At 41.4% G+C, this 26,235-nt stretch overlaps 3 protein-coding genes across 3 annotated transcripts in view; 2 read left to right on the top strand and 1 right to left on the bottom strand.

The window, feature by feature from the left end:
- The first annotated feature begins 996 nt into the window (after positions 1–996).
- Positions 997–9,292, top strand: LOC149303682 (suppressor of cytokine signaling 3-like). The gene is made up of 2 exons (XM_089480645.1): positions 997–1,761; positions 8,463–9,292. The coding sequence occupies exon 2, from the start codon at positions 8,511–8,513 to the stop codon at positions 9,123–9,125; it is 615 nt and encodes a 204-aa protein (XP_089336771.1). The 5' UTR covers positions 997–1,761; positions 8,463–8,510; the 3' UTR covers positions 9,126–9,292.
- Positions 9,293–12,276: 2,984 nt separating this feature from the next.
- Positions 12,277–18,293, bottom strand: LOC149303681 (small ribosomal subunit protein uS4). The gene is made up of 5 exons (XM_089480241.1): positions 18,251–18,293; positions 15,649–15,770; positions 15,261–15,383; positions 13,872–14,058; positions 12,277–12,546 (listed from the first exon to the last, which is right to left on the bottom strand). Exons 2-5 carry the CDS (start codon positions 15,743–15,745, stop codon positions 12,369–12,371), a joined length of 585 nt encoding a protein of 194 aa, XP_089336367.1. The 5' UTR covers positions 15,746–15,770; positions 18,251–18,293; the 3' UTR covers positions 12,277–12,368.
- Positions 18,294–18,983: 690 nt separating this feature from the next.
- The window catches only part of LOC149303680 (serine/threonine-protein kinase LMTK3-like), a 48,155-nt gene continuing 40,903 nt past the window's right edge, over positions 18,984–26,235 (top strand). Inside the window, exons 1-3 of the mRNA XM_089481189.1 lie at positions 18,984–20,971; positions 23,045–23,199; positions 24,199–24,289. The gene's annotated coding sequence lies outside the window, so the exon portion shown is untranslated. The remainder of the gene's footprint in view (positions 20,972–23,044; positions 23,200–24,198; positions 24,290–26,235) is intronic.

Raw genomic sequence — 26,235 nt, 5'->3', positions numbered from 1 at the left:
GGGCTAGCCCTGGTCTCCACCTTTTCCCAGTGTGTGTGTTTGTGTGTTGTGTGTATGTGTGTGTATATGTGCACAGATCTCTCTCTTTGCTAGCAGAGGATCTCCCTCCTGCCCCCCTAGTCCTGGATCACCTCACCCAACCTCTCTCTTGCTGCTGCTGCTGCTGCTGCTGCAGGGAGAGGCGGGGACCAGCTGGCTTTCCCCTCCTTCTTACCAACAGTCCCTTCCACACTTCCAGGAATCACCCAGAGAGAGGAGGGGGGGGAGAGAAATCAAAATGTTGGGGGGAGGGAGGGAGGGGAGGGATCCGGTTGGCGTTTACACAGCCACTTCCCTCCAATCTGAAGCCAGTTAGCCAGCCCAGGGCGGCCAATGGAAGGGGGACCATTCATAAAAATAAATACTCAGCCACTCTCCTCCTCCTCCTCCTCCTCCTCCTCTCAGCCAGCCAGGACTAGGGCAGCCCAGCTTTGCCCAGGAGCCCTTCTCCTTCTCTCCCCTTCTCTCCCCCTTTCCCTTGGTCCAGCAGACCCCAGGCCAGCATTTTTGGGTTTAAATCCCCAACCCTAGCCATCCTTTTTCATTTCCCCTTCTTTTCTTGCTCCCTTCCCACCATCATCACCAGGCATCCAGCCACACACTGAAAAAGGAGACAAGATTTGCTTTCATTGGGGGGGGGGGGTCTTCTTTCTCCCCCCAAACAACCCCTTGCTCTCTCCAAACCCCAGTCTTCAAGGGCAGAGCTTCCTTCTTCTTTTACATTTTTAGCTTTAGCCATCCTTTTTTCTCCCCCCCCCTCCCCTCACTTTCCATCACAATTCCCAACACACTGGGAAAAGGCAATATTTGCTTTCATTGGGTTTCACCCAAAAAAACCCCAATCTCTCATTCCTGCCACATTTTTTCTTTCCCTAATTTTCCCTCTACTTTAAACTGTTTTGAACATTTCCTTTGCCTTCATTGGGGGGGGGGGGGGTCTTATTCCCCTCCAAAAAAAAAACAACCCAAATCCTAGTCCCTCATTTCTTCCACCTTTTTTCTTTCCCTCCCCAATTTTTCCTCTACTTCAAATTTCTTTTAACACAAAAAAACCCTTCAAAACCCTAGTCCTTCATTCCTTCCACTCTTTTTTCTTTCCCTCTGCTTCAAATTTAAAAGGAAAAGCTGCAAAGGACAATATTTTCCTTCATTGGGGGATCTTATTTTTCCCCCTCTCCACCCAAAAACCTCCCCCCAACCCAAGCCTTCTTTCTTTTCACTCTTTTTTCTTTCCCTCCCCAATTTTTCTCTTCTGCTGCAAAAGCCAAAGGAGCTTCTTTTGGCCTCAGACACGTGTTGGCGCCTTCACACAAACCTCAGGAGCAAAGTTGAGTGTTTGGGGAAAAACCTGAAGGGGCTCTTTTCTTCTTCTTCCCCTCAACTTTTCCCTCTTTCTTTCTCTCCAGAGCCGCTTACCTCTTTCTTCTCTTCTTCCTGCAGAGTCCTGACCCAACTTAGAGCAAATAGTATTCATTTTTGCACTTGGAAACCTGTGTTTTTTGGGTTGCAAAGCCCCTTGGACCACCCTTGAGATGATGGACAAGCCAGGCCACCAAGGTGGGCTCCTTTTCACCCCCAGACCCCACGAAATGGAGTTGGTTTTGTGATTTTGGAAATTTGGGGGGGGGGGATCCTCTCCCTTCATCCTTGGAGAAAGAAAGAAAGAAAGAAAGAAAGAAAGAAAGAAAGAAAGGCGCTTCTGCTTCCTTGGCCTCCAAAAAGGTGAGTTTGGAAAGAGGACCAGAGAAAGAGAATAATAATAATAATAATAATAATAATAATCACAACAACAACAACAATAATGGTGATGATGATGATCACAATAATAATAATGGTGATGATAACAATAATGATGGTGGTGGTGATGATAACAATAATAATGGTGATGGCAATGATAATAATAATAGTGATAATGATGATAACATTAATAATAATGGTGATATAACAATAATAATAGTAGTTGTGATTATAATGATAACAACAATAATAATGGTGGTGGTGATGATAGCAGCAACAACAGTAATGGTGATAATGAGGATGATGATAACAGCAACAACAACAATAATGGTGATGATAGCAACAATAACAACAATGATGATGATAATGATGAGAGCCAGCATAGGGTAATGGTTTGAGCATTAAACTACGACTCTGAAGACCAGGGTTCAGTTCCCAGCTCAGCCATGAAACCCACTGGGTGACCACAGGCAAAGTCACACTCTCTCAGCCCCAGGAGAAGGCCATGGCAAAACCTCCTCTCAATAAATCTTGCTGAGAAAACCCTATGATAGGTTTGCCATTGGGTCCTCATAAGTCAGAAATGAGTTGAAGACACACAACAACAACTAATAATAATAATTCTCTTTTTATATTTTTGGCTGGTGGGATTAATGAGTTGGAGAGGAGGTGGTGGCAAAATGCCTGGTGGACTTAGAAGGGAAAGAAAAAGAAAGAGAGAATAAGTTGGGGTAATTTTGTTTCCTGGTTCAGAACTATTGTGGTGGTTTTAATGCTGGGATTTATCTGTGGGAAAAGTCTTGGTGCTTTCTTGCTTATGTCTATACCTTCAAGAGTGCATCTACACTGTAGAAATAATGCAGTTTGAAATCACTTTAATAGTTATGGCTCCACCCTGCAGAACCCTGACATTTGTAATTTGGAGAGGCACTAGCACCCTTTGGCAGAGGAGGCGAAAGATTTTGTAAAACTACAAATCCCAGATATTCCATAGGATGGAGCCCCAGCACTTAAAGTGGTGTGGAATTGCATTATTTCCACAGTGTAGATGCACTCCAAGTTGCCTGTTGACTTAAGGCAACCGTGTGATTTCATAGGGTTTTCTTAGGCAAGGAATATTTGGGGTGGTTTTGCCAGTTCCTTTCTCTAAAATAAGTGCCTGCAAAACCTGGGATTTAATGGCTGTAACCTGGGATAAATCCCTTTTTCTCCCTCCTTCCCATCATTATTATCATCATCATCATTAAGTGGGGAAAATATGAATTAAATTTTAGACATGAAATATGATGATGTAATGGAAGCCAATTCTTAGCTTGCCTTGGAGGGGAAAAAATGAAATGTCACAAACTGAAATTGTAAATCTTTGGCTGTCAAAAACATTCACATTTTGTTTTTGAGACCTGACACAACTGAGAAATACTTCTTTCCTATTTATGAATATTAATAGAACTTTCTGCATTTAGTTATTTTATATTTCCACCCACTCAGTTCTAAAAGCCAACAGAATCCACAAATCGGAAATGTTGAAGGATGGGATCAAGAAATTGAAATCCTTTGGCCCAACAAGGAAATTGCTTCAAAATCTCCACCCACAGCAAAACTTTGCCTGACTTACTTTGCTTTTTTTGAACAGGAAAGATTCGCTCAATTCTGTTCTGAATCTCTATTATTGTTGAAACCTGTCCTAAACCATTGCTTTTACATTAAAGCAGCACTGAGCAATTTGTGGCCCTCTGGATCCTGCCAGACTACAACTCTCATCCTCAGTCACCATTGCCTGGGCTGGTTTGAGATAGGGGGAGTTGTAGTCTAGTCATATATGGAGGGACACTCTTTGTCCACATCTGTACTGAAACCATAGTTAAGCTGTAGCTTGGTAGGAGAGCACAGGTTTTGCACGTTGAAGGTTTCGGGAAAAGCCTCCCATCTGAAACCTGAGATTGCTGCTGCCAGTTTGTTTCTTTACACTGAGCTAGATGGATCAATCCAGTATAATGTTCCAGCCCAAGTTAAACATGTTTAAATCCTGGAAACATATCCAGGGATAGCTGTGTTGGCCATAGAGCAAATTACAATAACATCCAAAATCCACAAAACCGTAATATCTTTATGGGGCCAACCAAAATCACAAACTACCTGTTGTAAGCTTTTGAAGCTCCATTGGCTTCTTCAAGAAGCAAGGGCGTTAAAAAGAATACATAATAAGTGATGATGTTAGTCACAGGCCTGTGTTTTGTCAAAATGTTGTTGGTATGTACCAACATGCCTCATGTATTTTGTGCATTTGGGCCAAATAAAGGTATAACTGCTTTGTGGATTTTGGAAGTTTAAATCCTGTTGATTTAAGTGCAGACTTGGGTCCATGCATAACTCTTTCCAAGTTAAACAGGTTTAAATCCTATTGATTTAAGTGGAAACTTAAGCCCACACTAAACTCTTCCCTATTGAAAATGACAGGGCTTAGTTGCAACTGGATCATTCCTTTAAAATCAAGCAAACAATAAAACTCCACTTCTAACACAATTGCAGCACAACAACAGTTTTCCTAAGGAGGAAAGGTGGATGGAAAGGAAATAACATTAACTTGTTCACTGAGCCTGTCTGTGTAGGTTGATCAAGTGTGGACTTGACTGTACCACAAGCTCAAGAGAGGAGTTAAACACAGTTAGTTAACATTAGAATCTGGACTTAATGGGTTGGATCTAGGTTTAATCATGTTTAGAGGAGACCCACTGCAACCAATGAGGCAAATAAGTTATAGTAAGAGGGTAGCCATACTAGCCAATTACAGTTGGCCCTCCACATTTGCAGCTTTTACTTTGGCGGATTTGATTATTTGTGGTTTTGATAAATATGTTCTCTCTATGAATCTCTAGGTCCTCCAGCGCAACTCTGCCAGACAATGACCATAGGGTTGTGCTAGAGAACCTAGAAGATCCTAAAGAAAACACTTCTCTAGGCACTTGTAGGGTCTCCCAACATGACTCTGTTATTCAGCCCCTCTCGTTCAAAGTCTCTTGGTGCCTTCTAAATAGTTTGCCAAACTACAAATCCTATAGGATGGAGCCATGGCAGTTAAACTGATAGCGAGCTGCTATGATTATGCAGTGTCAATACACCCATGTCTCATTAATTTCAAAAATCTACTCTAAGTACAATAGACCCACCCTGGTGGTCTTACCATCCGGCTTCAACTTAATCTTTGCTCAGCAAGATTTAAATTTTTTTTCACTGAATGTCTTCAATTGGTGCTTTGTAACACTCCAGTTTGCATTTCAGCATATTGTACACTATAAAAATACCCTACCTCTGCAGAAATGTTTGTGGGTGCCGATGTAAAGGCATTCCACAATACCCAAACACCCAGTCACAAAACATGTGTCCACATCAAGAAGAACATTTATTTTATGCAGCTGTCAGCCCTTCTTGTTGGGAAAGGGAGTGATTACTGTAATACAAATGCAGTAAACATGTTGAGACAATTATTGTTCCATTTGTTTCTTGCCCGTACAAAACACGTACCAAAGCCAGAAACAAATCCGCACATGGTGAGGGGCTGAAACTCATGGATATTGTTTCTAATGTTTCAGGTGACAATGTTGTAAAGTGCCCAACTTGTGGGTGTTGTTCTGTCTGAATTCTGCAACAACACTTGAATCTGACAGACTGAAATGTCCCATCTACTTAGACACGGCTTAAAAAAATAATTCTTGTTTTCCTTTTTGACTAAGATCAAGTGTAAGTAATGTGTGGTCAAAATATGGTGGCACAACCTTGCTGTACTGAGGAGCCCTCCTGCTGGTTCCTAAGAGAGGGATACTTGGCTTTGTCCCAGTCATTTCCTAATAGCGCCACAACTGAATGTATTACAAAATAAAAGTGTGGCAGAGGGGGTTACATGGGAGGAGGTATCCTGGAGCAAGGTACATACTGGAAGACAGCAGATGCTAGAAAGATTCCTTGCACATATCCAAACTTCATAACTGGACCAGTTTGATCTGACTTTAGCTACTGTGGCTCCTTTCTGTGGAATCTTGGGATTGTAGTTCGGGGAGGCACTAGATCTTTCTCACTGAGACATCTAAATGCCTCATAGAACTACAAATTTCAGAATTCCATAGCATGGAGCAATGGCAGCTGAAGTAGGATCAAAGTGCCTTTACTGTGGATTCTCGTAGAATTTTCTGCTGTCATTCAAACTAGAGCTTTCTAGCAGAAAATTTAAGTTCCTGAGCAGATCCCAAGATTACAGAGAATGCACCCATGACATTTAAAGTGATGTTGAAGTGCTATAATTGCACAGTATGGATGTACACCTAGACACAAAGACATGTCTCTCATGAGTGGTTAACCATTAAAACTGGTAGTCTTGTAGAGAGATTCAACAGGCAATTTTCTTCAGAGGTGGGCAGTCCTGAAACCTCTCTGCCTGGGAGTGAATTACTCAGTGGCATCCATTGTGGAAATGAGATAGACTCTATTGAAGGCAGATGGAAAGAAGCAAGCCTAGAGTGCGGATTCAGGCAGGAGAATGGCAAGCATCTTGTGAGACCAGGTAATTTGATTTCATAATTCTGTCAGGAATGAATAAAAGTTTCAACTACATTCAATACATGATCTATTCTAGGCAGAACTGACCCTCTCCAAACATGAGTGGAAGGCAAGAACACTGACAACTTCAGAGACACAGGTAGCAGCCTCTTTTGGGGGGTGGTTCTTCAGACTTATGAGCTGTCAACCATGTCATTTCTTAAAGCACAGGAGAAGCTGCCTTATACCAGGTTAGACTATTGATTCATCTAGCCTGGTAGTCTGCATCTGGCAGGTGCTGACCAGCATCTCTTTTGCTTCAGAGCTCTTTAGCTTCTTATCTGAAAATATCTGGTGATACAATAATTGGATAGGCAGAGCCAGCCCTAGCTTTAGGTGGAGTGAGGATGTTGCCTCAGACAGTATATTTGGTATATCACAGAAGAGCAATAAATCTGGTTCCTTAATACATTAGTTCTCAGATTTTTACTGTCAAGGATGGGGAAAGGTATTTGTTGATTTGAATGTCTCATGTACCAAAGTAACCTGGCCAGCTTTGGGTATTTATATGTACTAATTTTGGTGGGTGGACATCATTTGCTACCCTGGTTTGGCCAGCTAAATGTTTTGGGTCAGCTCTGTGGATGTATAGTAATGGAGTCAAAGAGACAAAGAGGTGACAAATTGTGAGAATGGCAAAAAATAATAATCAGTTGTCTTAATGCGTGGTATCACCAAATCTAGCAGGATAAAAGCTCTGTGAGCTGGACATTTTTGGTTATTGGGGATGTGTGATTGTGATTCCTTCCAAAGGTAATCAGCACTGGGCCTCAAACCCACAAGACGTTGTACAGGGCTCCCCTCCTCTTCTCTGGGTGGCAGGAAATTCCAGCATTGCATTTTTGACTTGGTCTGTTTCCTTGTAACAAGAGGCTGCTGGAGAGATAGTGTCTTTGCAATATCAGCTGACTTACAAATACACAACACTGTGAGAGGAAGAAGACATATTAATCAATTGCTAAGGTTGCATTCTATTCCCCAATAGCAACAGTATGATCTCCTGCAGCCATCCTCTCCCCACAACTATCACAGAGGCTGCAATCCAGCTCTTCCTTGAAGGCTCCAAGTCTTTTCATGGAACTGTGAGCAGTGGTGGAGAGCAGGGCTTGCAGGACAGAGGCACTTAACATTTTGATTAGCAAGAAAAAGGGTGGCATCTGCTGCTCCTTCAGGACTCTGTTCTTCTCTGAATTTGGCTGAGGTCCTCACAGTGGGAGGCAGAATGTTGTAAACTGTCCTTGTAATACTAAGTATTGTGCCAGGTATTGTTGCATCTTGAATAGGCAAATAAAAACCAGTGGCTTTACAGAAGGCTTGTTCCTCATGGAGAAAAAATGGTAAGAGTGTTTGTTAATACCCATATTAATCCCCCCACCTCGGTGCTGGGAAAATAACTTCCTGCAATACCTTGAGCTACTTGTCTTAGGACAGCTGATAGCAGACATGCTATGCCCCTCATTCTCCTCCAGTCCCATGTAGTCTCACATCTATATCTGCGAGCCAGCATAGCCATCTTGGCTGGATGAGTGTAAGAAGTATAGTTCCCCCAAAGTAACTTTTTTCAGCAGCACATTTTTTTTAACGTTACAGCTAATTTCCTTTCTGCTGTGAAGTCCAGTCACTCAACTGTGCCTTTGTTCTCCTGGTTCTCACTTTCACTGAGGATTCCTGAAACAACCAGTTGCAAAAGCTGTGAGAAAAAAAGCTGAGCTTGCTCAATCAGTCAGCTCCTGAGCAACAAAGGTCACGCTTTTTTTTTACAAAGATGAAACAGCAGCCTGCCACGACAAGACATGTCCACTATGGTGTCAATTTGAAGGCTTGACTAACATAGGGCCTCTTGGAGAATCTGGATCACATTACTAATGCATTTTATGAAACTGTTCTGCAGCTTTGGGCTAGCTTCAGATGTTCCAGGAAGTGCTCACCTTCAAATTCATAAATACATAGAACAGTGAGAAGCAAAATAATCGCTTTTAATGTAAATATTGAACTATGACTAATCTAATTTTTGACCACATTTGCACAAAAATGAAGCAAGTATAGTCTCTCTCTAGGTGTGGCAACATGTGAACCATTTCTGTCTTCTGCTTTAGATGCTGCTACGATAACCGAGCAAGATCTTTGGGCCAACTGGAGGCGCAATGGTCCCCCTGTGCTGGTGCTGCCCGCCAGCACCTGCCCAAGCTGTGGCGGCCATGAGTGGCACATCCACGCCCTCCTACCACTTCAAGAGTTTCTGTGGGGAGTTTGAGCGGGTGGAAAGTGCTCTGGAACGCCTGGAGGCCAGCGGATTCTACTGGGGTAGCCTGTCAGGCACTGAAGCCAAGCGGCTCTTAACCTCCCAGCCACCTGGTGTCTTCCTGGTGCGAGATTCCTCCGACCACCACCACCTCTTTACCCTGAGCGTCCGCACCAACACTGGCATCACCAACCTGCGCATCCAGCAACAAGGCCCAGCTTTTCACCTGGAGGCTCTGCCAGGGGCTGGCCATCCTCCAGCTTTCTGCTGTGTGGTCCAGCTGGTAGAACATTATCTCTGCCTGGGGGCTGTTGAAGGGGGCCCATGCTATCTGGAGAGAGAAGGGCAGCTGCCAGTGCCTTTGGCCCTCACCCATCCACTTCGATGCAAGGTGCCCACTCTCCAGGAGTTGTGCCGCCGGGCTGTGCGAGCCAGTGTGCGGGGCAGAGGGGACACCAGGGCTCGGTTGCAAGGGCTACCTGTGCCCCAGGGATTATTGAACTCACTATGCAGCTGAAAGGGACAGAGGGTATATCAAGGGGAGAGGGCAGGGAGAAAGCCTCTTTAAGGCCTTGTAACGAGGACGGGGTCTTTCCTTCCAGACATTCCCTCTTCAATACAAGGTCAGAACTGGAAGCCCAACAGTGTGTCTGTTGACTGTTTTTCGAGGAATAAAGCTACTGGGATATTCAGAAGCCAGCTGTCTATCCAGATGATTTCTCTCAACTCATTCCAAGGTCATTTCGGATCCCAAATGCCACCAGATGCTGGGAGGCAGGAAGCAGCCTATTCCAGGAGTGGGGTTCCTCTTTGACACAAAAGCCCATAATTTCTCTAATACATGCTTTCCTTACACCAGAACAAGGATGCATGTCCCCAGATGTCGGACTGCAACCATAGACAATGAAGGATCGTAAAAGTAGCAGTCCCAAGAAATCTGAAGGATCAAATGCCACCCCACACCCAAGCCATCCAGTTCCCACATCTCAAAAACAACTTGACAACCACTACAAAAAGATAACCCCAGTGCAAGAGCCAGAGCTGTATTCTGGTGTACAGGCATGTGTGTCATTACCTATTGGCAGAGCTGTCTTGCCAAAGACAGTCCTGTTCATGCCTGCAGCCTAAAGTCATTAGATATTACACATGTATGGATGAAGCAGTGCTCAGTAACAAGCAACACATCCCTGCTACAATTCATTATTTGTATGTTCAATTTATATGCCAGTATGTGACCCAAGGCAGTTTACAAAACACTGCTAAAATCTATTCTTAAGTAAAAAACCCTCAAAAGCGTATCCTGTTAAAAACAACTCTAAGGTTACTCCCACCATTAAAGAACATTGTGCAGTGACCAGCTAATAGCCAGATATTAGTCTAAGCAGGAAGGTCTTTGCTTGCAGGAGAGCAGTGGGCATTTCAAATCCTGAGAGCAGCCACTAAGAAGGCTCTCTTGTGTGTCCCCAACAATGTTCCTGTGATAGGAAGGTATTCCTCTTCCTGACCATTAAAAATGGTGTGTGATCACATTGGGAGAAGTCAAGTGCTTGATCAAATTGATAAGAGCTTTATAGGTATTAACTAGTACTCTGAATTGTGTATTTATGGTTACTTCAGGAAGAACAAAACTTTCATATAAAATCTTTGAAAGGGAAAAAACACCCTTCATAAACAACAAAAGCATCAATTTTCCTCACCAGGCCAAACACTGGTATATACAAGCTGTCCACCCCCTTTCTGCTTACACAATTCATGTCTGACCACAACATCCCATTCTCTCCCTACCCTCTGCCACCTTCCAGTCACTGCCCTCACTCAAGGTCATTCCTGTAACTTGACAGACCTCAAAGAATGCTGAATTGGGAAACCAGTTACAGAAAGAAGTATTGTGAGGCAAAAGAAACCACTACTCAACTTTTATGCTGTGTTGCACATTTGTGCAATTTTTTGTGAACAGCCAACATTTTGAAACATGTTATCAATGGCAGAGTAAGAAAGGTCACAGGTCTGTTGCGGAACCTAAATAGTTGGGCCTCCCAATGAAGTATTTGACAGTGTTTTCTTTTCTCCGCTGTGCTTTCCTGAGTGGACTACAGAGCTTAGGGTTGTGGCTGTTGTGCTTCAACTCAATCTTCCCAATGCCAAGCTAGCTAGGAGAGATGGGAGTTGCAGCCTATTATATAGTAAACCACTGGGACCAGTATGGTGTGTTTCAACTATGACTGGTGACCAGGGTTCAAATCCCTGCTTGGCCATGGAAACTCATGAGGTGACCTTTGGCAAGACACACTCAGCTTCAGAGGAAGATAAGGGCAACCCCCTCTGAACAAATCTTCCCAAGAAAACCTGCGATAAGGCTACTGCACCTAAAATGAAGAAACACAAATTATTTCTCTTGGCTGAAGCACTTTCAGCCTCAACCTCTTCCATTAACATGCCCTCTATAATTTTCCACACCAGATGCTCTAAATGAGTTGTCATTTTTTCTTTTCTTTAAATTGGCATTTTAAAGCTTCCATGACAATTGAGTTAAAACACCTTCTTAAAAGCCCCTGCACATTCAGATTGCTCCTTCCTACAGCATTTAAGGAACTTAAATCACTTGCAATGACTAGTCTGATTTCAATCTTACTCTTGGGTTAAAGGTACCAGCTTTCTTGTTGGTGAGCCAATGTCTTCCTGGAAACTACTGAGGATCCCTGCCAATTCCTCTCCAGGGCTAGGTGACCTGAGAGTTGCAAGCTGCTCTGATCCAACTGGAGGGCCAATTTTATTTCAACTGCTGCATGCTTGTGGGGCTCCTTTCAAGTAGTGAGACACAGGATTTTGTGTCATCTGCTCCTGCATATGCTTCTGGAAAAGTTCCCAACTTAATCCATCTGTCAGTTTCTCCAATTGGATACCTTTATGAAGTTTTCAAACAGGAACTTACAACCATTTGTGTACACATTAAGTCCAGTAAGAATTGCACTTGGGTTTGTATTGCAAAACAAAGGAAAGCAGTATCAAAGGCCAAGTGAATAATGATCCTAGAGAACACTGAGAACCTCTCCCCTGTAATTCATTATGACACAGGAAATTAAAGCCAAAATTCTAAGACAGTGATGGTGAACCTTTTACAGACTGAGTGCCCAAACTGCAACCCAGACCCCACTTATTTATTGCAAAGTGCCACGACCCTCTGGCTTTCTAGTAAGAAACTGGCAAACTCTGTGCTAGGGCGACAGCATGTGTGCCCACAGAGAGGGCTCTGAGTGCCACCTGTGGCACATGTGCCATAGGTTCGCCATCACTGTTCTAAGACATAACAAAAAGGGGAAAAAATGATTCCTGAAATTGTTTTGCCCCGAAGCAAAACAGGATAGACTTCACTACTTCCTACAGACACCATGTGTGTATATTCATGCATGTTCTGTTTGCTCCAGTTAGCTACCTTCGCTGCCTCTATCCCACAATGACTCCCTATCAATTACAAATTTTGCAATGTTATCTGTTCTAGATGCCTTCCATGTCTTTTATGCAGGGATAAGTATCCCAAAATGCCAAGTTCTGAGGTCAACCATCAACCAATTCAAGCAGGCTTTTATCCAGAGAATACAACGCAAGAGACATCTTGCCCATAATTACGAATTTTTTTCAGCGTTTTTGACAACATGAGGGCTACAGTATTTATCCACAAATATTTTTATTGTGTCATGTTAGTCAGGCAGGCTAGATTCCACAGTAATCTGTGTGCTTAGACAGAGATGCACCCCATAGCTTAATCCTCCTCTTCATCATCCCCCCCACCAGCACCGCCTTGGCCCTTCTTGGCATTCTTCCTCTTGACACGACCTGGCCGGCCACCACCATACGGTGAACGGAGGGAGAAGTCAATATGCTTTTGAGAGTCCAGCCGAACAATGAAGGAAGGAATGTTCACCACTTGCTTTCTTACACTGAAGAGAGAAAGAGATGTAATAATTACAGAGGCATGCACAAAACCTCTTTTTAAACTCCAAGTTCTCAATACTGCTATAAAGTTCCAATTTAATCTACTGTATCTTTCTGAAGACTTACTGCTCCCACCAACTGGCTGTTAACATTTGTGATCCAATTATTATCTGAAGTTTAAGGTATACCATACTCTTCCCTGCTCTGGCGTTATCTAGCTATTCTAGGCTCAATTTACAAAATTCATGACGGGGAATGATGGATACTGCAGGGCGAAAAAAAGTATTGAGAAGTCTCTGGAGCTAGAAAAGTCTAATGTACTTCATCAGCCTTTGGAAAAATGTGCACCTAGACTACATGCCTTATCAAAAGCAAAGCTAACACACCTGCACTGTAACAATTGTGTGATGCAATGCAAGCTTATGCTTATTTATGCTAATGTCAGCCCACTGCTCAACAGGGCTTAGTAATAAGTGTGTTGAAAGAGCTCAAGTTTAAAGTCTTGTGACTGCTTACTCACAAAATGGATTATGGAAGCTTCAGAACCAAACCAGTTAATACAGGAGAAAAACTTAATTTCAGTCTGATATTTTCTGTTATTTCCTGTGGTAAGAAACACAAACTAGGGTGGGGCAACATGTGGTCAAAAATTATTTTGTAGGCCTTGGCCCTATCAGATCACCCATTTCTCCAATAAGAAAAAGCATAAATTTCCTCCTGTGAAAATTCTCTGAAAGTGCCCATTCAGTGTTTAAATATATATCACCAGGCCCTCCTGTAACATTAAGAAATCCAGTCTCCAAAGCTTCAAGACTTCTATTCACTTCTGGATTTGGTGGAGCATTTGTTTTCCTGCAGTCTGATACCCCTTCACACACAAAAAAATGGCTCCTGACTCATTGTAATTTGTCCAGCAGACCTATATGAATGCCAGTTGCCACCAGGGATTACACCAGCATTTTGTGTCGAGAAGGAACACAATACTAGCTATTACCTCAATTGCCCATGTGGCAAGACCTTCGCAAGGTGTACGGCACAGCCGCAGTGAGCCTTGCCGAAATCTCTGAGCGTTTTGATTGGCATGCTGCCCCTCTACTGAATTGAAGGGCTACTGAGTTATCCAGGATTCCAATCCAGGGAAGGAGTTGGTAGATTGGCACATACATCCTGGCACAGGCTACACACAAAAGACATCAGAACCATTACTTCAGAGGCAAGTCTATCCTTGCAACCCAAAGCAATTCAATTGTTGCTTTCAGGCTCTGTTCAACAAGTATGGTTTCTAAATAAAGTTTATATGCCACCCTCCCTTATGCTCCAACCCACATACCGGATGTGTCTTTGGCGGATGAGCACCCGGGCATGGTGGATAGACTTGGCCAGGCCCAGCTTGAAGACCTGAGTTTGGAGACGCCTTTCCAGGAAATCCTCAATTTTCAACCCCAGGATGTAATCCAGCTTCATCTTCCCCTCATCAAGCACCCCAATTCTGACCAGACGCCGCAATAAGGCATTGCCTAGGAAAGGGTAAACACATAAATGAGATGAAGATGCCCACCTACACCCGACACAGTAATTTAGATTTAAAGCATACATTTATAGACATCTGGTTAAAAATATATTACCTATCATGGCTAATGCAGAATGGTTTTTGCACAGTCACTTTAGTTCTTCCAAGTGCTGACCAAACAGATTTGCAGACAGGACAAGGAATTATATGGTTTTAATTCAGCATTACAGTATAAAGGGAATAGACCTTGAGTACAAAGTTTACATCTCTATTTCAGACACACATACTGAATATGATTAGAAGAATCACTCCCACCCGTAAGTCTTCCATCTTAAATGTGACATTAGTGAACTATGCTGTTCTTGTAAGGAAAACACTGATGGGCATTTAAGCAAGCAAAGGGGGGAAGTTTCAGTTGGTAACCTAAGTAAAGGCTAGAGAACAAACATTTTCTTAAAAAGTGTTCTGGAGGAGCAAATCTTAGGAATCGAGACAAAATAATTTATGGTTGTGGGTTACCACAATATGAGGAACTGTATTAAAGGGCCGCACCATTGAGAACCACTGATTTAGGGCATATGTACACATACCATTTCAAGCCATTTCCACCACCACCCCACTCTGCTTTCGCTCTGTCAACATGAGGCAAGACCAAAGGCCTGATTCGACTGTGGGCTGTCTATATGTGGAAAGGGCAGTCCTGCAGTGAATCTGGGCCATCCCTCCCTTAATCCATTTTTTAAGAACCTACCTCTTGCTCCAGATCTTCCCAAAAAACCCAGAACACACTGGAGAAACATCAAACAGCTGTTTACAGTGTCCTGCTATGCAGACCGGAGTTGTTTCTCTAGGGGTCACAATGTGGCACCCAGCCATGTGATCAAAGCTGGCTGCCTTGTTTTCGACCTGAGAGGGAGCAATGTGCTCCTGCAGGTGGCACAGCAGAACACTGTGTAGATCGCTGACCAGTGTGGCTCTGCATTGCTCAGGTAACAGAGAGCTCAGGGCAGTTTTGGGACCTCTGGGGACAGCTCAGAGTATTCTGGCTAGTGTAGACCCACCCTAGTGAAGCTGGCAGGATCTATGAAAGAATCAAACTTGTTTCAGAACAAATGAAGGCTTAAACTGTTCCTGAAAGTACTGGGAGCATCAAAAGAAGAACCATTCATTCATAAGTCCAACCCTGGTATACAAAGGCCTTCCACTTACCCTCAAAGAGACGCCTCTGATCCTTCTCATCCAGAGTGAGCAACTCACGGGCAGCTTTGCGGATCTTGGCCAAAGTGAACTTCACTCGCCACACTTCACGCTTGTTTCGCAGCCCATATTCACCTAGGATTAAGACAAAGTTTAAAATCAACTGTTCCAACAGGGAAACAACGGTTTGGGGAAAATGGCGCACTTAGCTGGAATTTTTGTTAAGGTTAGATGGCTCTGACCCAAGGAGTGCTTTCATGGTGGTTTCTTGAATTGACAGGAAACTGGACAAGATGATCTTTTGATGTTCTTTCCAAAACTATGATTTTAAATGCAAAACGCATCTGCCTACAGGGGGGTGGCTGTTTAAATATCTCCTTTCCTAACCAGGAAATCTTACCAATGAGTTTCAGCTCTTGGTCAAGGCGTGACTTCTCAAAGGGCCGCCTGGGGGTGACATATGTTTTTCGACATACCCAACTCCTGGCAACAGGCATTCTGGCCTAGACAGGCAGTTAAGCCCTGTGGGTGAATAAATGAATAAAAATGCATAAAACAGCTGGAGTCTATAGACACAACAAGTAGACACAAACCAATAAGAAAATGGAGATTCTCTATGTTTCCTTACTCCTGCTTCTTAACTGCTTTATATACCCACCCAAAGTAGGTATGGGCTGACAAGAAATGTCAGGTGTGAATAGCAATTTCAACTAAGATCTCTGGCCACACTGTGTAACACTGTTTACCTGCTGTGGCAAATATTTCCATACAGTGAGGTCATGCATCTAAACACTTCTAGGCATTAGAAACCTACACTCTTTGTAAAACTGACTACTGTATTTTAAACAATCTGTTTTTCTACTTTCCACCTAGTAAGTTTCCCAATGGCTTGTTTCTATACCTGAGATGTTTTCAGCACGGCAGAAATACAGTTGACCCTCCACATTTGTAGCTTTGACTTTTGCAGAATTGATTATTCATAGATTTGATTAACATGTTATCTCGAGGAAACTTTAGATCCTCCAGCATGACTGCTGGAACTTGATGCTGGAGGAGCTAGAGGTTCTTAAAGAAAACACTTCTGTAGCCATCTGTACATCCTCCAGTACTATTCTATAGTCAAATTCTGGCAGATGTTGACCACAGAGTTGCACTGGAGGAGCTAGATTCCTAGAGAGTTGTTCTCTCAGGAAAAAAACAGCGAGTTTTTATATTTAGACTCAGAAACCAAACTACAAAAGGCACACATTCTTCAGAAACTACAAAATGGCCCAGACTTGTACTTCTGCAACTCAATCTGCTGTACACTGCCTACATCAAGAAAATCAGAGACATTCTCACTCTCCATATAATCATGGCTAAGTTGCAAGATATTTTTAACTGAGCAAAGAGGGTATCTAAAGAGATAGGACAGCATTCCTCTTTTGGTCAGCTGTTCTGAGAAATGCCCCATCACCCACATGAAATGTAATAGATCATGAATACCTACATTAAAATGTGAAAACAGTGTTATGTGATACAGAGATCTTAGGTTTTTACTCCTCAGAAAAGACTCAGTTTAAAATTCCCAAGTAGATGATACACAAACATTTACAAAGAAATACAGTGCTGCAGACTCCTGACATTTGGTATCATCCAAACATTTGGGAAGCAAAACTCCCATCATCCTCATTCAGCACATTCAAAGGGTTAGAAAAAGTGCTTGCCCAACTAGTAGAGACACAAGTCACTCTCACAGAACCACCGTAAGCACTGAATCTAGTCATATTTCACTTGGACAGTATTTGAAAGGCATGCTGTCTAAAATAAATTTCAAAGATATTCTATAGGTAGATTACCAATAATACCCAATTGAGAGACCTAGCTATGTTAGTCCGGTTATCAGTAAGCAAAGGGAACTGGGAAAGAAGTTGTAGCACCAGCTTTTGAATTAGATTACCACACTACACTCCTACAGTGCTACTATTCCACTTTTACTGCTCTGGCTGCCTCCTGTTGCATTCTGGGATTTGCAATTTAGGGAAAGGCATTTAGAAGCCAGAGAGCTCATTTTTTATTTTTTGGCAGTGTGTCTTTTGAATACTGTTCAGGTTACGCATGACTAATTCTGGACAATCGCTTTCTCCAGCCCTTTGGCTATGGCAGCTAAGGATCCTTTTCATAAAGATAAAATAGAAGCTTGCTATAGGATCCCTCCGCATACTGCTAAATTACAAATGTTTGCTGTAAGAGCCTTTTGCATATTAAAAAATACTAGCTTACTGTAAGGTCTCTCTGCATACAAATAAAATATAAGTTTGCAATAAGAATCCTCTGCATATTAATAAATTACAAATTTACAGCAAGATTCCTTTGTATATTAATGAAATAGAAATGTTTGCTGTAAAGATCCTTTAATGTATTAATAAAATACTAGCTTACTTTAAGCTCCCTTTGCATGCTAATAAAATGAACGTTTGTTGCAACATCCCTCTGCATTCCAATAAAATGAATGTTTGCTATCTCTCTGCATACTAATAAAATACAAGTCTGCTGTAAGTTCCCTTTGCATACTAATTAAATATCAATCTTTGCTATATAGATCCTCTGGCATATTAATTACTAGCTGACTGTAAGCTCCCTTTGTAGACTAATAACTTCGCTGCAAGATCCCTTTGCATACTAACAAAATCAACGTTTGCAGCAAGATCCCTCTGCCTCCTAAAACACAAGTCTGCTGACAAGGCTTGCTTACTAAGCCTCCCTCGTGGAAGGCTTCTCCGCCATGAACTGCGCATGCGCGCCTCTCCTTTCTACAGCCCGAGCATGCGCAGAACGGTCCAGGTTGAATATGGCAGCTCCAGCGCCAGGCTTTTTTAAGCTTATGCGCCGCCGCGACGGTGTTACCAAAATCTGTTTCCCCCTTTTTTCAACCCTCTGCCTCTCCTCTCTCTTTCCTGCCCTTACATCCCCTTTCTAAGGCCTATTCCTACCCGCGGATGGCTGAACCGCACTATCCCTACCTTCCACCACTCTTGGGCACCGCACGCGAAAGGAAGTGAAAAGCCTCAGGGGGCCGCTTATATACTGCCCAGATAGGTCCCGCCTTCTAGTTCCAGTAGCCAATCATAATGGGGGATGGTTTTCTGACGGACCAATTGGCGGAGGCTACTCGGAGAGAGGAGTAGCCAATCGGCGTCGGCTCCGAGGATAATAGAGAGGATAGGCTAGAGAGGCCAAGGAAGGAAAAGGCGCCTACAGATGACGAGGCCTACAGTTTCTGCAGGGAGGGGGAGTGGTGATGACGTAATAGGAGAGTCTCCTTAATCCCCCCCCTTCTCCCTGCCGCCATTTTGTTTTTCTTTTGGGGAAAAGGGAGGAAAAACATCCAGAGAGAGATGTTTAATTTCTGTTTTGACTGATTTGTATAGAATTTTTAAAACATATTTGACATTTCAATTCATAACTTTTTAACCCATTTTACATTTTAATACACAACTTTTAAATTGTTTAAATGCTTTTTAATTATATATATATATATATATATATATATATTCACACACATTAATACATTTTATATTCTTTTTAAATTATACAGTAATAAACAATAAATAAAACTTTTATTTGTACCCCGCTTTTCTGTAATAAAACAATCAAAAGCAGCTAACATAGATAAAACATCCAACATACAATACTTAATATAACGTTAAAACATTCCGCCACTTAAACAAGTAATTAAAATTAATTGTTAAAATAAAATATTAACAACAGCATAAAAGACGGGCAAAATGGTAACATAATAAACGATACAGTATTTTACTTGCTGCTTTGGGTCCCTATATTGGGAAAAAGGTGGAATATAAGTAAATATACACATAACACACACATATATAAAACATATTTTTACTTTTTAAAAGTAACATATCATTTTCCTTTTTAACATTAATAATAATACATTTTATTTATAGCCCACCTCTCCTGCAGATTGAGGCGGTTACAGCAAACGAGAACAACAATAAAATGCAATATACAATTAAAATCCTGATTTCTAATTAATCCCCTACCCCAACTCCCTCCCAATAATAAAAAATAACAAACTAAAAACAATAACAGTATAAAATAAACAAAATATAAAATACTAATTAGAAAAAAGAAAAGTTAGCTAAAATTAGAGCTAATCAGAGGCAAGACATCTGTCTTGAGAAAGACTGGTGCTATCGATATCAATGGAGGGGAGGCTAATCTGGAAAGGCTTCCAGTGTCTGTTTTTAGATATGTTTTTAACTTTTGTATGTTTTTGTATTAGTTTTGTACTATTTTAACTAGAAGGTTCAATGCTGTTTCTTATTTCAATACATAAAATCGTTTACAATATCCTGTCAATATTCTTTTCATGTACTTTCTTTCACACATACATCCTTCTTTTGTCCACATACCTCTTCAAACATCCACAACATAAATCCATTTTTACATTCTCTCGCACTAAAGTAAAAGCAGATAATAAGTAAATTAATTAATAATCACTTATTAATGAGTTACTTATTATTTTAATTTTTTATTGTGATGTTTTAATCATGTTTTATCTTGTGAGCTGCATTGGGTCCCTTTATGGAGAGGCAGGATAGAAGTGAAATGAATAATAATAATGCCTCGAACATTATTATTATTTACTTATATGCCACCTTTCTCCCAATATAGGGACTCAAGGTGTTGAACAGCAAATAAATACAAATTATTATTATTATTATTTTAAAAATTGTTACAAAAACAGACTTGTGTGGCATCTTCAGTTTTCTTTGGCTTTGGCGGAATGAGTGCAGCCTGATTCCTTCGTGAACAAACAAATTCCTCCCATTTTGCAGCAAAGTACAATAACATCTCAAATGCACCAGTGATGCCTTTATGGGGCCGAACAAAATGCACAAAATATATATTGCGAGTTTTCAAATTCTGTACAGTTTGGTTGGCCCAGTAAAAATAGGACTGCCATGTTCCAGCTCCTCATATCAGGGAATCTAATTTGAAAACTACCTCAATTATTAATATTGTGCATGCTATTAATTTGCATTCTGATTACGCAAAGTCAACACATTAATCATTGCATTTGTCTACCACTATGTTTCAGAAAACAGCGAGAAGACAAGCTCCACGTGCTCAGAGATGGTCAACTGTTTAATCAGTATTTCTGAATATGTGGTGCCTTCAAGTCTTTTTTGACTTATGGCGAGCTTAAGGTGAACATATAATGGGGTTTTCTTGGAAAGATTTGTTCAGAGGAGGTCAGCTGTAAGAGGTACATATTTTTAAACAGGCCCTAAGAAGGGATTTCCCAAACTGGGGTGCCACCTGTGCTAAAGCAGTAGGCCTGCAGGTCACATTAAGAAGGAATGGAAGGAGAGCTTTCCTAATTGATCTTAAATTTTGGAAAGATTGGTATTAGAGCAGGTGATTGACCCCCAGGTCCTAGCTCTTTATAAATATATACCTTTACTTCTTATTAGGCTCGGTTTATTGGAGACCAGTGCAGAGATTTCCAAGCAAGTATATTCCCACTCCTCCTGCCAGCATCTGGGCAGCAACCTTCCTGACCAGCTGCAGTTTCCAGACAGCCCTCAAAGTAAGACCCACACAAAGTGCAGTTCATCTGGCAAATGTGGAGTTCTAGAGGACTGAAAAGCAGCTTCTGCAACACTGTTGTTTTATTCCTTGGGAAATTGAGCAAGTATTGGTTGTCATGCAATCAGGTAACAAGCGACACCCGATAAAATTCCCTCTTTCTCAGAACTGTTGTTTTCATTGTGGCAACTTTAATGGTTAACAAACAGGTCGCTTTCAGTAGTTCAGATTGGTACAAATAACAGCTCTCTTTCCAGTACAAATTGCAAATACAAGGCCCTAATCTGGATTAGGATTATAGTGATGTTGGGCATATGCACCTGCTGTTTACATTCAAATAATAATCCAATTGGTAATCGCATAAAAGGCATCTTCTGTAGTTTGGCCCAGGATAAGACTGAAAAAAGCTACAAGTAATTATTTCAATGTTAACAGAATATCAGGCTAACAAGAACTATGCAATATACAGCGCTAAAAGACTCCTATTTATTACTTAAAATGAATTCAGTTTAGTGGGACTTTAATTTTTATTGGATATTAAACCAAAAACAGATTTGGGAGAAAGTGTATTAGGGATGGACATTTGGGTACCATTAAGATATAAATAGAGCCAAAGTAATATCCACGGCTTGAAAATATTCCAAAAAACAAAATTTGATTTTGTTATTTTATATAGTTGTCCTTTTTTGCAGTGATCTGTTCTGGACGCCTCTGCAGATAAGAAAAAACGCAGGACCTCAAGTCTCGTTGTCCCCAATTGCCTGAGAAATGTGCGTGTGGCCACTAGCACAGCTGCATGCACACGTCTCTATTGAAAACAGTGGGGCTTGCCAGCCACTGATACTCAGCTCCATGGATGGCAAGCCTTCAGAAGGCAAGACCCCACTGTATAAGGGACACTGTTTTACTGTGACATTGTATTTAATGGGATTTGAGCATCCACAGATATTGGTATCCATGTGGGGGGGGGGTCCTAGAACCCAGCCCCAATAGATACCAAGGGACCACTGTAGTGACATGCTGAAATTGTTGCAAAATTAGAAACAAGAAGAGCAGAGATAAAGTAAGGTGGGGTGGATGGAAACAGGACCAGCAACGAAAAGCAAGGCAAAGGGGGTAGAGAAAAGGTGTTGATATTGAGCATGGTTGTCTTCCTACCACAGTAGGCAGTAGGAAAAACCTAAATGCCCTTCATGGAACTATTTTTTTTCTGGACATCTAATTTAAAAAATATCAATGTCTAAGGCAAATTATGAAAAACAATAGACTTTGTGGAACCTTAAGTGCTAATAATTGTATTTGTAACTAGAATGGTGCAAAGGACCCAAAATATGTAATATGTGCCACAATGCCCCCTAGAGGGCATTTGGAGACAAGAAAATTATAAATTTAAGCCCTGGGGGCTCCTAAGGGCTACACTGTGTTTACTACCTCTTGGTCCAATGGAACAAAGGCATACTGTGGCAGAATGGAAGAGAGGACTGAGTTGCAGAAGTACTTAATTTCTGTCAACATTGTTACTTGTGAGTTTGAGTATGACACTTAGCTACCTTAGGAGAAGTGAAGAAGATCACAGCAAAAATATCTTAGACTTTTGCTGTGATTTAAAAGGAATGGTAGTGTAGTGGGTGCAGGCAGAATAACCAAGTGCTTCTGGGGTGTATTTTACACCATCTGTCTTTCTTTGGCCATATCCCAGGATACCTTGGAAACAGCTGTCCCTCAGGCGCCATCTGCAACATGAAGATAATAATATTGACTAACTGGTGTATGGATAGTTAAGATGTTATATCAGAAGCACTTCGAATACTAAATGCATAATAAATGCACATTTCAATATATGTATCCAAGTTTCTCAAATGACATGGCTGATTCTTATATGTGGACACATGTTTTACCCTCACAACCATCTTCTTGAGGTTATTTTGGCTGCGAAATAGCAGCAGCCAATATCATCTAGTGAGCTTCGCAACTGCAATTAAACCTTTGATCCTTCTGGTTCTTGTCCATCAACTCTGACCACTACAGTATGCTATTTCTGTCTATAAGTGCACCATCATATTGTTGTTATGAAAGGATAGTTAGTATCTCATTGAAGGGAAAGCAATTATCTATATCATCCTGTTTGAGCAGGATGAGCACGGAGCAGTATCCCTTTTAATATATTGTTTCAAACAGCTTCTTTTACAATTCATATGCAGTACCTTGCAGGCGTGAACTGCAAATGGGCAAAGGGTCCTGTGTAAACCTTGCAGCTGTGGAACAACAGAACAGTTCCTCTTATGAATTTGTAACTGGCTCAAAAATGCGAAGTTGCAAGTAGGAAATATATGGAGCATTCTTCCAGCAGAAGGAGGTAAGTTGTGGAACTTCTTCAATGATAGGACTGGCGTTATTCAATAGATTTATAAATGATTTGGAAGGGGGCAGCAGTGAGGAAGATGTTAAATTTAATTACAATTTGAGCCTCCATTATCTGGAATTCTGAAATTCAAAATACTCCCCATAAAGAAAAAAAAAAAATCAAGAGTGGCTGAGATGGTAACAGCTTTGCTTTCTGATGTTTCAGTGTACACAAACTTTGATTCATGCACAAGATTATTTAAAGTATTGTGTAAAATTACCTTCAGGCTATGTGTATAAAGTGTATGTGAAACATAAATGAATTTTCTGTTTAGGCTTGAGTCCCATCTCCAAGATAGCTCATTTTGTATGTGTATACAAATACAGGTATTCCAAAATCCAAAATAAATAAATAAATCCAAAATCCCAAACACTTCTGCTTCCAAGCATTTTGGATAAGAAAGACTCAACCTGTATTCCAGATGGTGAAACTCCAATTTGTGGTGGCTAGCATGGTGGAGAATTTGACTAAAGCCAAGAAACAAGGGTTTGAATCCCCGCTTGACTATGGAAATCCTCTGGGTGAACCTGGACAAGTCACACTCTTTCAGCCTCAGAGGAAGGCAAAGGCAACTCCCCTCTGTACAAATCTTACCAAAAAATCCTCAGGATAGGTTTGCCTGCCATATGTAGGACAAGGCTTGAAAGCAAACAACAACAACAACAGAATAGGAGCAGTGTTCTACAGAATATAAGCACCTAGTGGGGGAAGACAGTTGTATTTTTGCCATATTTATCAGCTTTCTGGAGGAGCATGGTTGGGGGAACTGTTTCCTGGACCTCTTGGTCATCCAACTTGATAGTTCTCAACTTCTGAAGGCCTTCACATACTGATTAAGAGGGAAACAACATCTGGTCTTGCAGATGTTGTTGGACTGCCTGCAAAGCAGGGATGATGGGAGTTTTCACTAGTGCTGTACTTGTACTGAACTAATTGTTTTTGCTTTTTTAGAAGACACAGATGTGAAACTCCTGGTTGCTAATTCCACACACTGGAGTAGTTTGTTGTTTTTCCATGAGGGAAAGGTACTCTGAATGTTGAGGTATGTTCACCTGTTCCGGGGCTGATAACTACCATCAAATTAAGACCTAGACCTACAACTTCAATCTCTAGTCAAGATAAAAAGCCACTTGGACACTTCTGGGGCTCAGAATAATTCTTATACTGTTGGAGAATATTAAGATCCACTCTAACATGCCAGATCAGTTTTTTCTACGATAAGAAATCTGAGAATGTACCCAGACTTCTGTCACTAACTGATGACTTGCTACATTTCTATACTGAACTTGAGGATCAGGATTCAGCCAATTATAACCCCATTCAATTAGTGAGTGGCTGAATTTACATGAGGAATTAGTCCCCCCCCCCCTTTTGCCCCCTTTGCTTTCTCCTGGGCTGAGTTCTAGAATGCAGTTAATTGCTCCTTCTTTTTGTCAGAGAGGCTGAAGGTCTGTAAATCACCTTTTTTCATCAGACACTTTCATTTGGCAAACAATAAAATGCCTAGGAAGAGAAAATGCAGGAGAAATGAAGCTGCTAATTTACTGAGTATTTTTTAAAGCTGAGCAAAAGATCAAATCTGTGTACATTTGTGGCTCAAAGCTTTACACTGTTGTTCTCCTTCATTGTTGTGGTGCCTTCTGACTTAAGCAAACCTATAATGGGTTCCTGACAAGATTTGTTCAGAGTGGGTTTGCTATTGCTTTTCCCTGAGGCTGAGAGACTATGATTTGTCAATGTCACCCAATAGGTTTCCATGGCCAAACAGAAACTAGAACCATGGTCTTTCAGACTCTTACTCCAGTACTGCAACCACAACACCATCCTGACTCACTGTCCTTCAAGCTGTATTTTTTTTCAATCTCTCCAAAGAATCTCAGGGACCTCAGGGAATAAACTCCCATTTAGTATCGAGAATAGAAAGGACCCAGGAGTCTGAGATCTCAATACTTTGCCCACTAGCTTACTCCCTTTTCCTCTTCAATTGGGACTTCTATGTTTGAGGGAGCACCTTGCCCTTTATGTCCCTGACAAAAGATTGGGTGGACCTTCATCTGTATCCCACCAGTGAGGTCAAGAAACTGTGTAAGGATGTGGGAAAGAGCCTTCTTATCTGTGCCACCTCAACTGTGGAATGCCCTCCCATTGCAGACCCAACTGGCACCAACACTGGATTCATTTAGGCACCAAGTACAAACATAATGTTTCTTAAAGCCTTTGAGCCTCACTGATTTACCTCAAAATGCTAATGCACATGATTTTGTTGATCATACTTGATATGTTTTTAGTCTATTATTTAAATTATTTTTATTGTTTTAAATTGCTTTAACTTGTTTGCATTGATTTCCCTTCTACGGCATCCTGAAATCTTTTGCTTTAGGGTGGGACAGAAATATGTTGATAAAATAAATAAACTTGGTAGCTTCATGGCTCAGTGGGGATTTTACTCCAGAGCTTTCTGTTCTAATTCCATCATTCCTCACATCACCCGGCAACACACTTGTTAGATTTGCCACTAGGAGCTAATACATAGTCTATGTAAATGTGTGTGAAGACTCAACATTCCCTTTGAAATGAACAGAACAGAAACATTTTAGGAAGATGTGACTGGGAACAAAAAGTGCAATCTATGTGTGTATATGAGTGTGTTTGTGTGAGAGAGAGAGAGAAAGAGAGAGAGAGAGAGAGAAAAACAATATGAAATGTGTGTGTGTGTGTGTGTTGGGAAGGTTGGAGCTCTTGATTACTCATTATTTTTCTACTTCAGATCTCTGTGTAACTTTAGTTACTGTACTTCCACAAGGTGTCTGGGGTTTCCCAGCATTATCAAAGAGTTTCAGTCCCCAGATCTTTTGGAGGGAACCCAAGGAAGTCGATCACGATAACTGTGACCTAAATGAGTTTTTCACATCAGAAAGTAACCAGCTTGGAAGTAGCTGATTACAAACAACTAATGTATATACTCATGTATAAGTCTAGAAATTTTAG

Source organism: Sceloporus occidentalis, unplaced genomic scaffold (genome assembly GCF_023333645.1).
Source record: "Sceloporus occidentalis isolate IW3139 unplaced genomic scaffold, rSceOcc1.0.p SCAF_14, whole genome shotgun sequence".
In the NCBI taxonomy this organism is placed as follows: domain Eukaryota; kingdom Metazoa; phylum Chordata; class Lepidosauria; order Squamata; family Phrynosomatidae; genus Sceloporus; species Sceloporus occidentalis.
The sequence above is the reverse complement of the archived record's forward strand: the minus strand, read 5'-3'. Positions and strand labels throughout refer to the sequence as shown.

Excerpts from the sequence above, each read along its gene's own strand:
- LOC149303681 (XM_089480241.1), bottom strand. The coding sequence starts at position 15,745 with ATGCCTGTTGCCAGGAGTTGGGTATGTCGAAAAACATATGTCACCCCC. Across the intron at positions 14,059-15,260 it reads TCAGAGGCGTCTCTTTGAGG|GCAATGCCTTATTGCGGCGT; the intron begins GTAAGTGGAAGG and ends ACCCTTTCCTAG. Across the intron at positions 12,547-13,871 it reads ATCCGCCAAAGACACATCCG|TGTAAGAAAGCAAGTGGTGA; the intron begins GTATGTGGGTTG and ends TTCTCTCTTCAG.
- LOC149303682 (XM_089480645.1), top strand. The coding sequence starts at position 8,511 with ATGGTCCCCCTGTGCTGGTGCTGCCCGCCAGCACCTGCCCAAGCTGTG.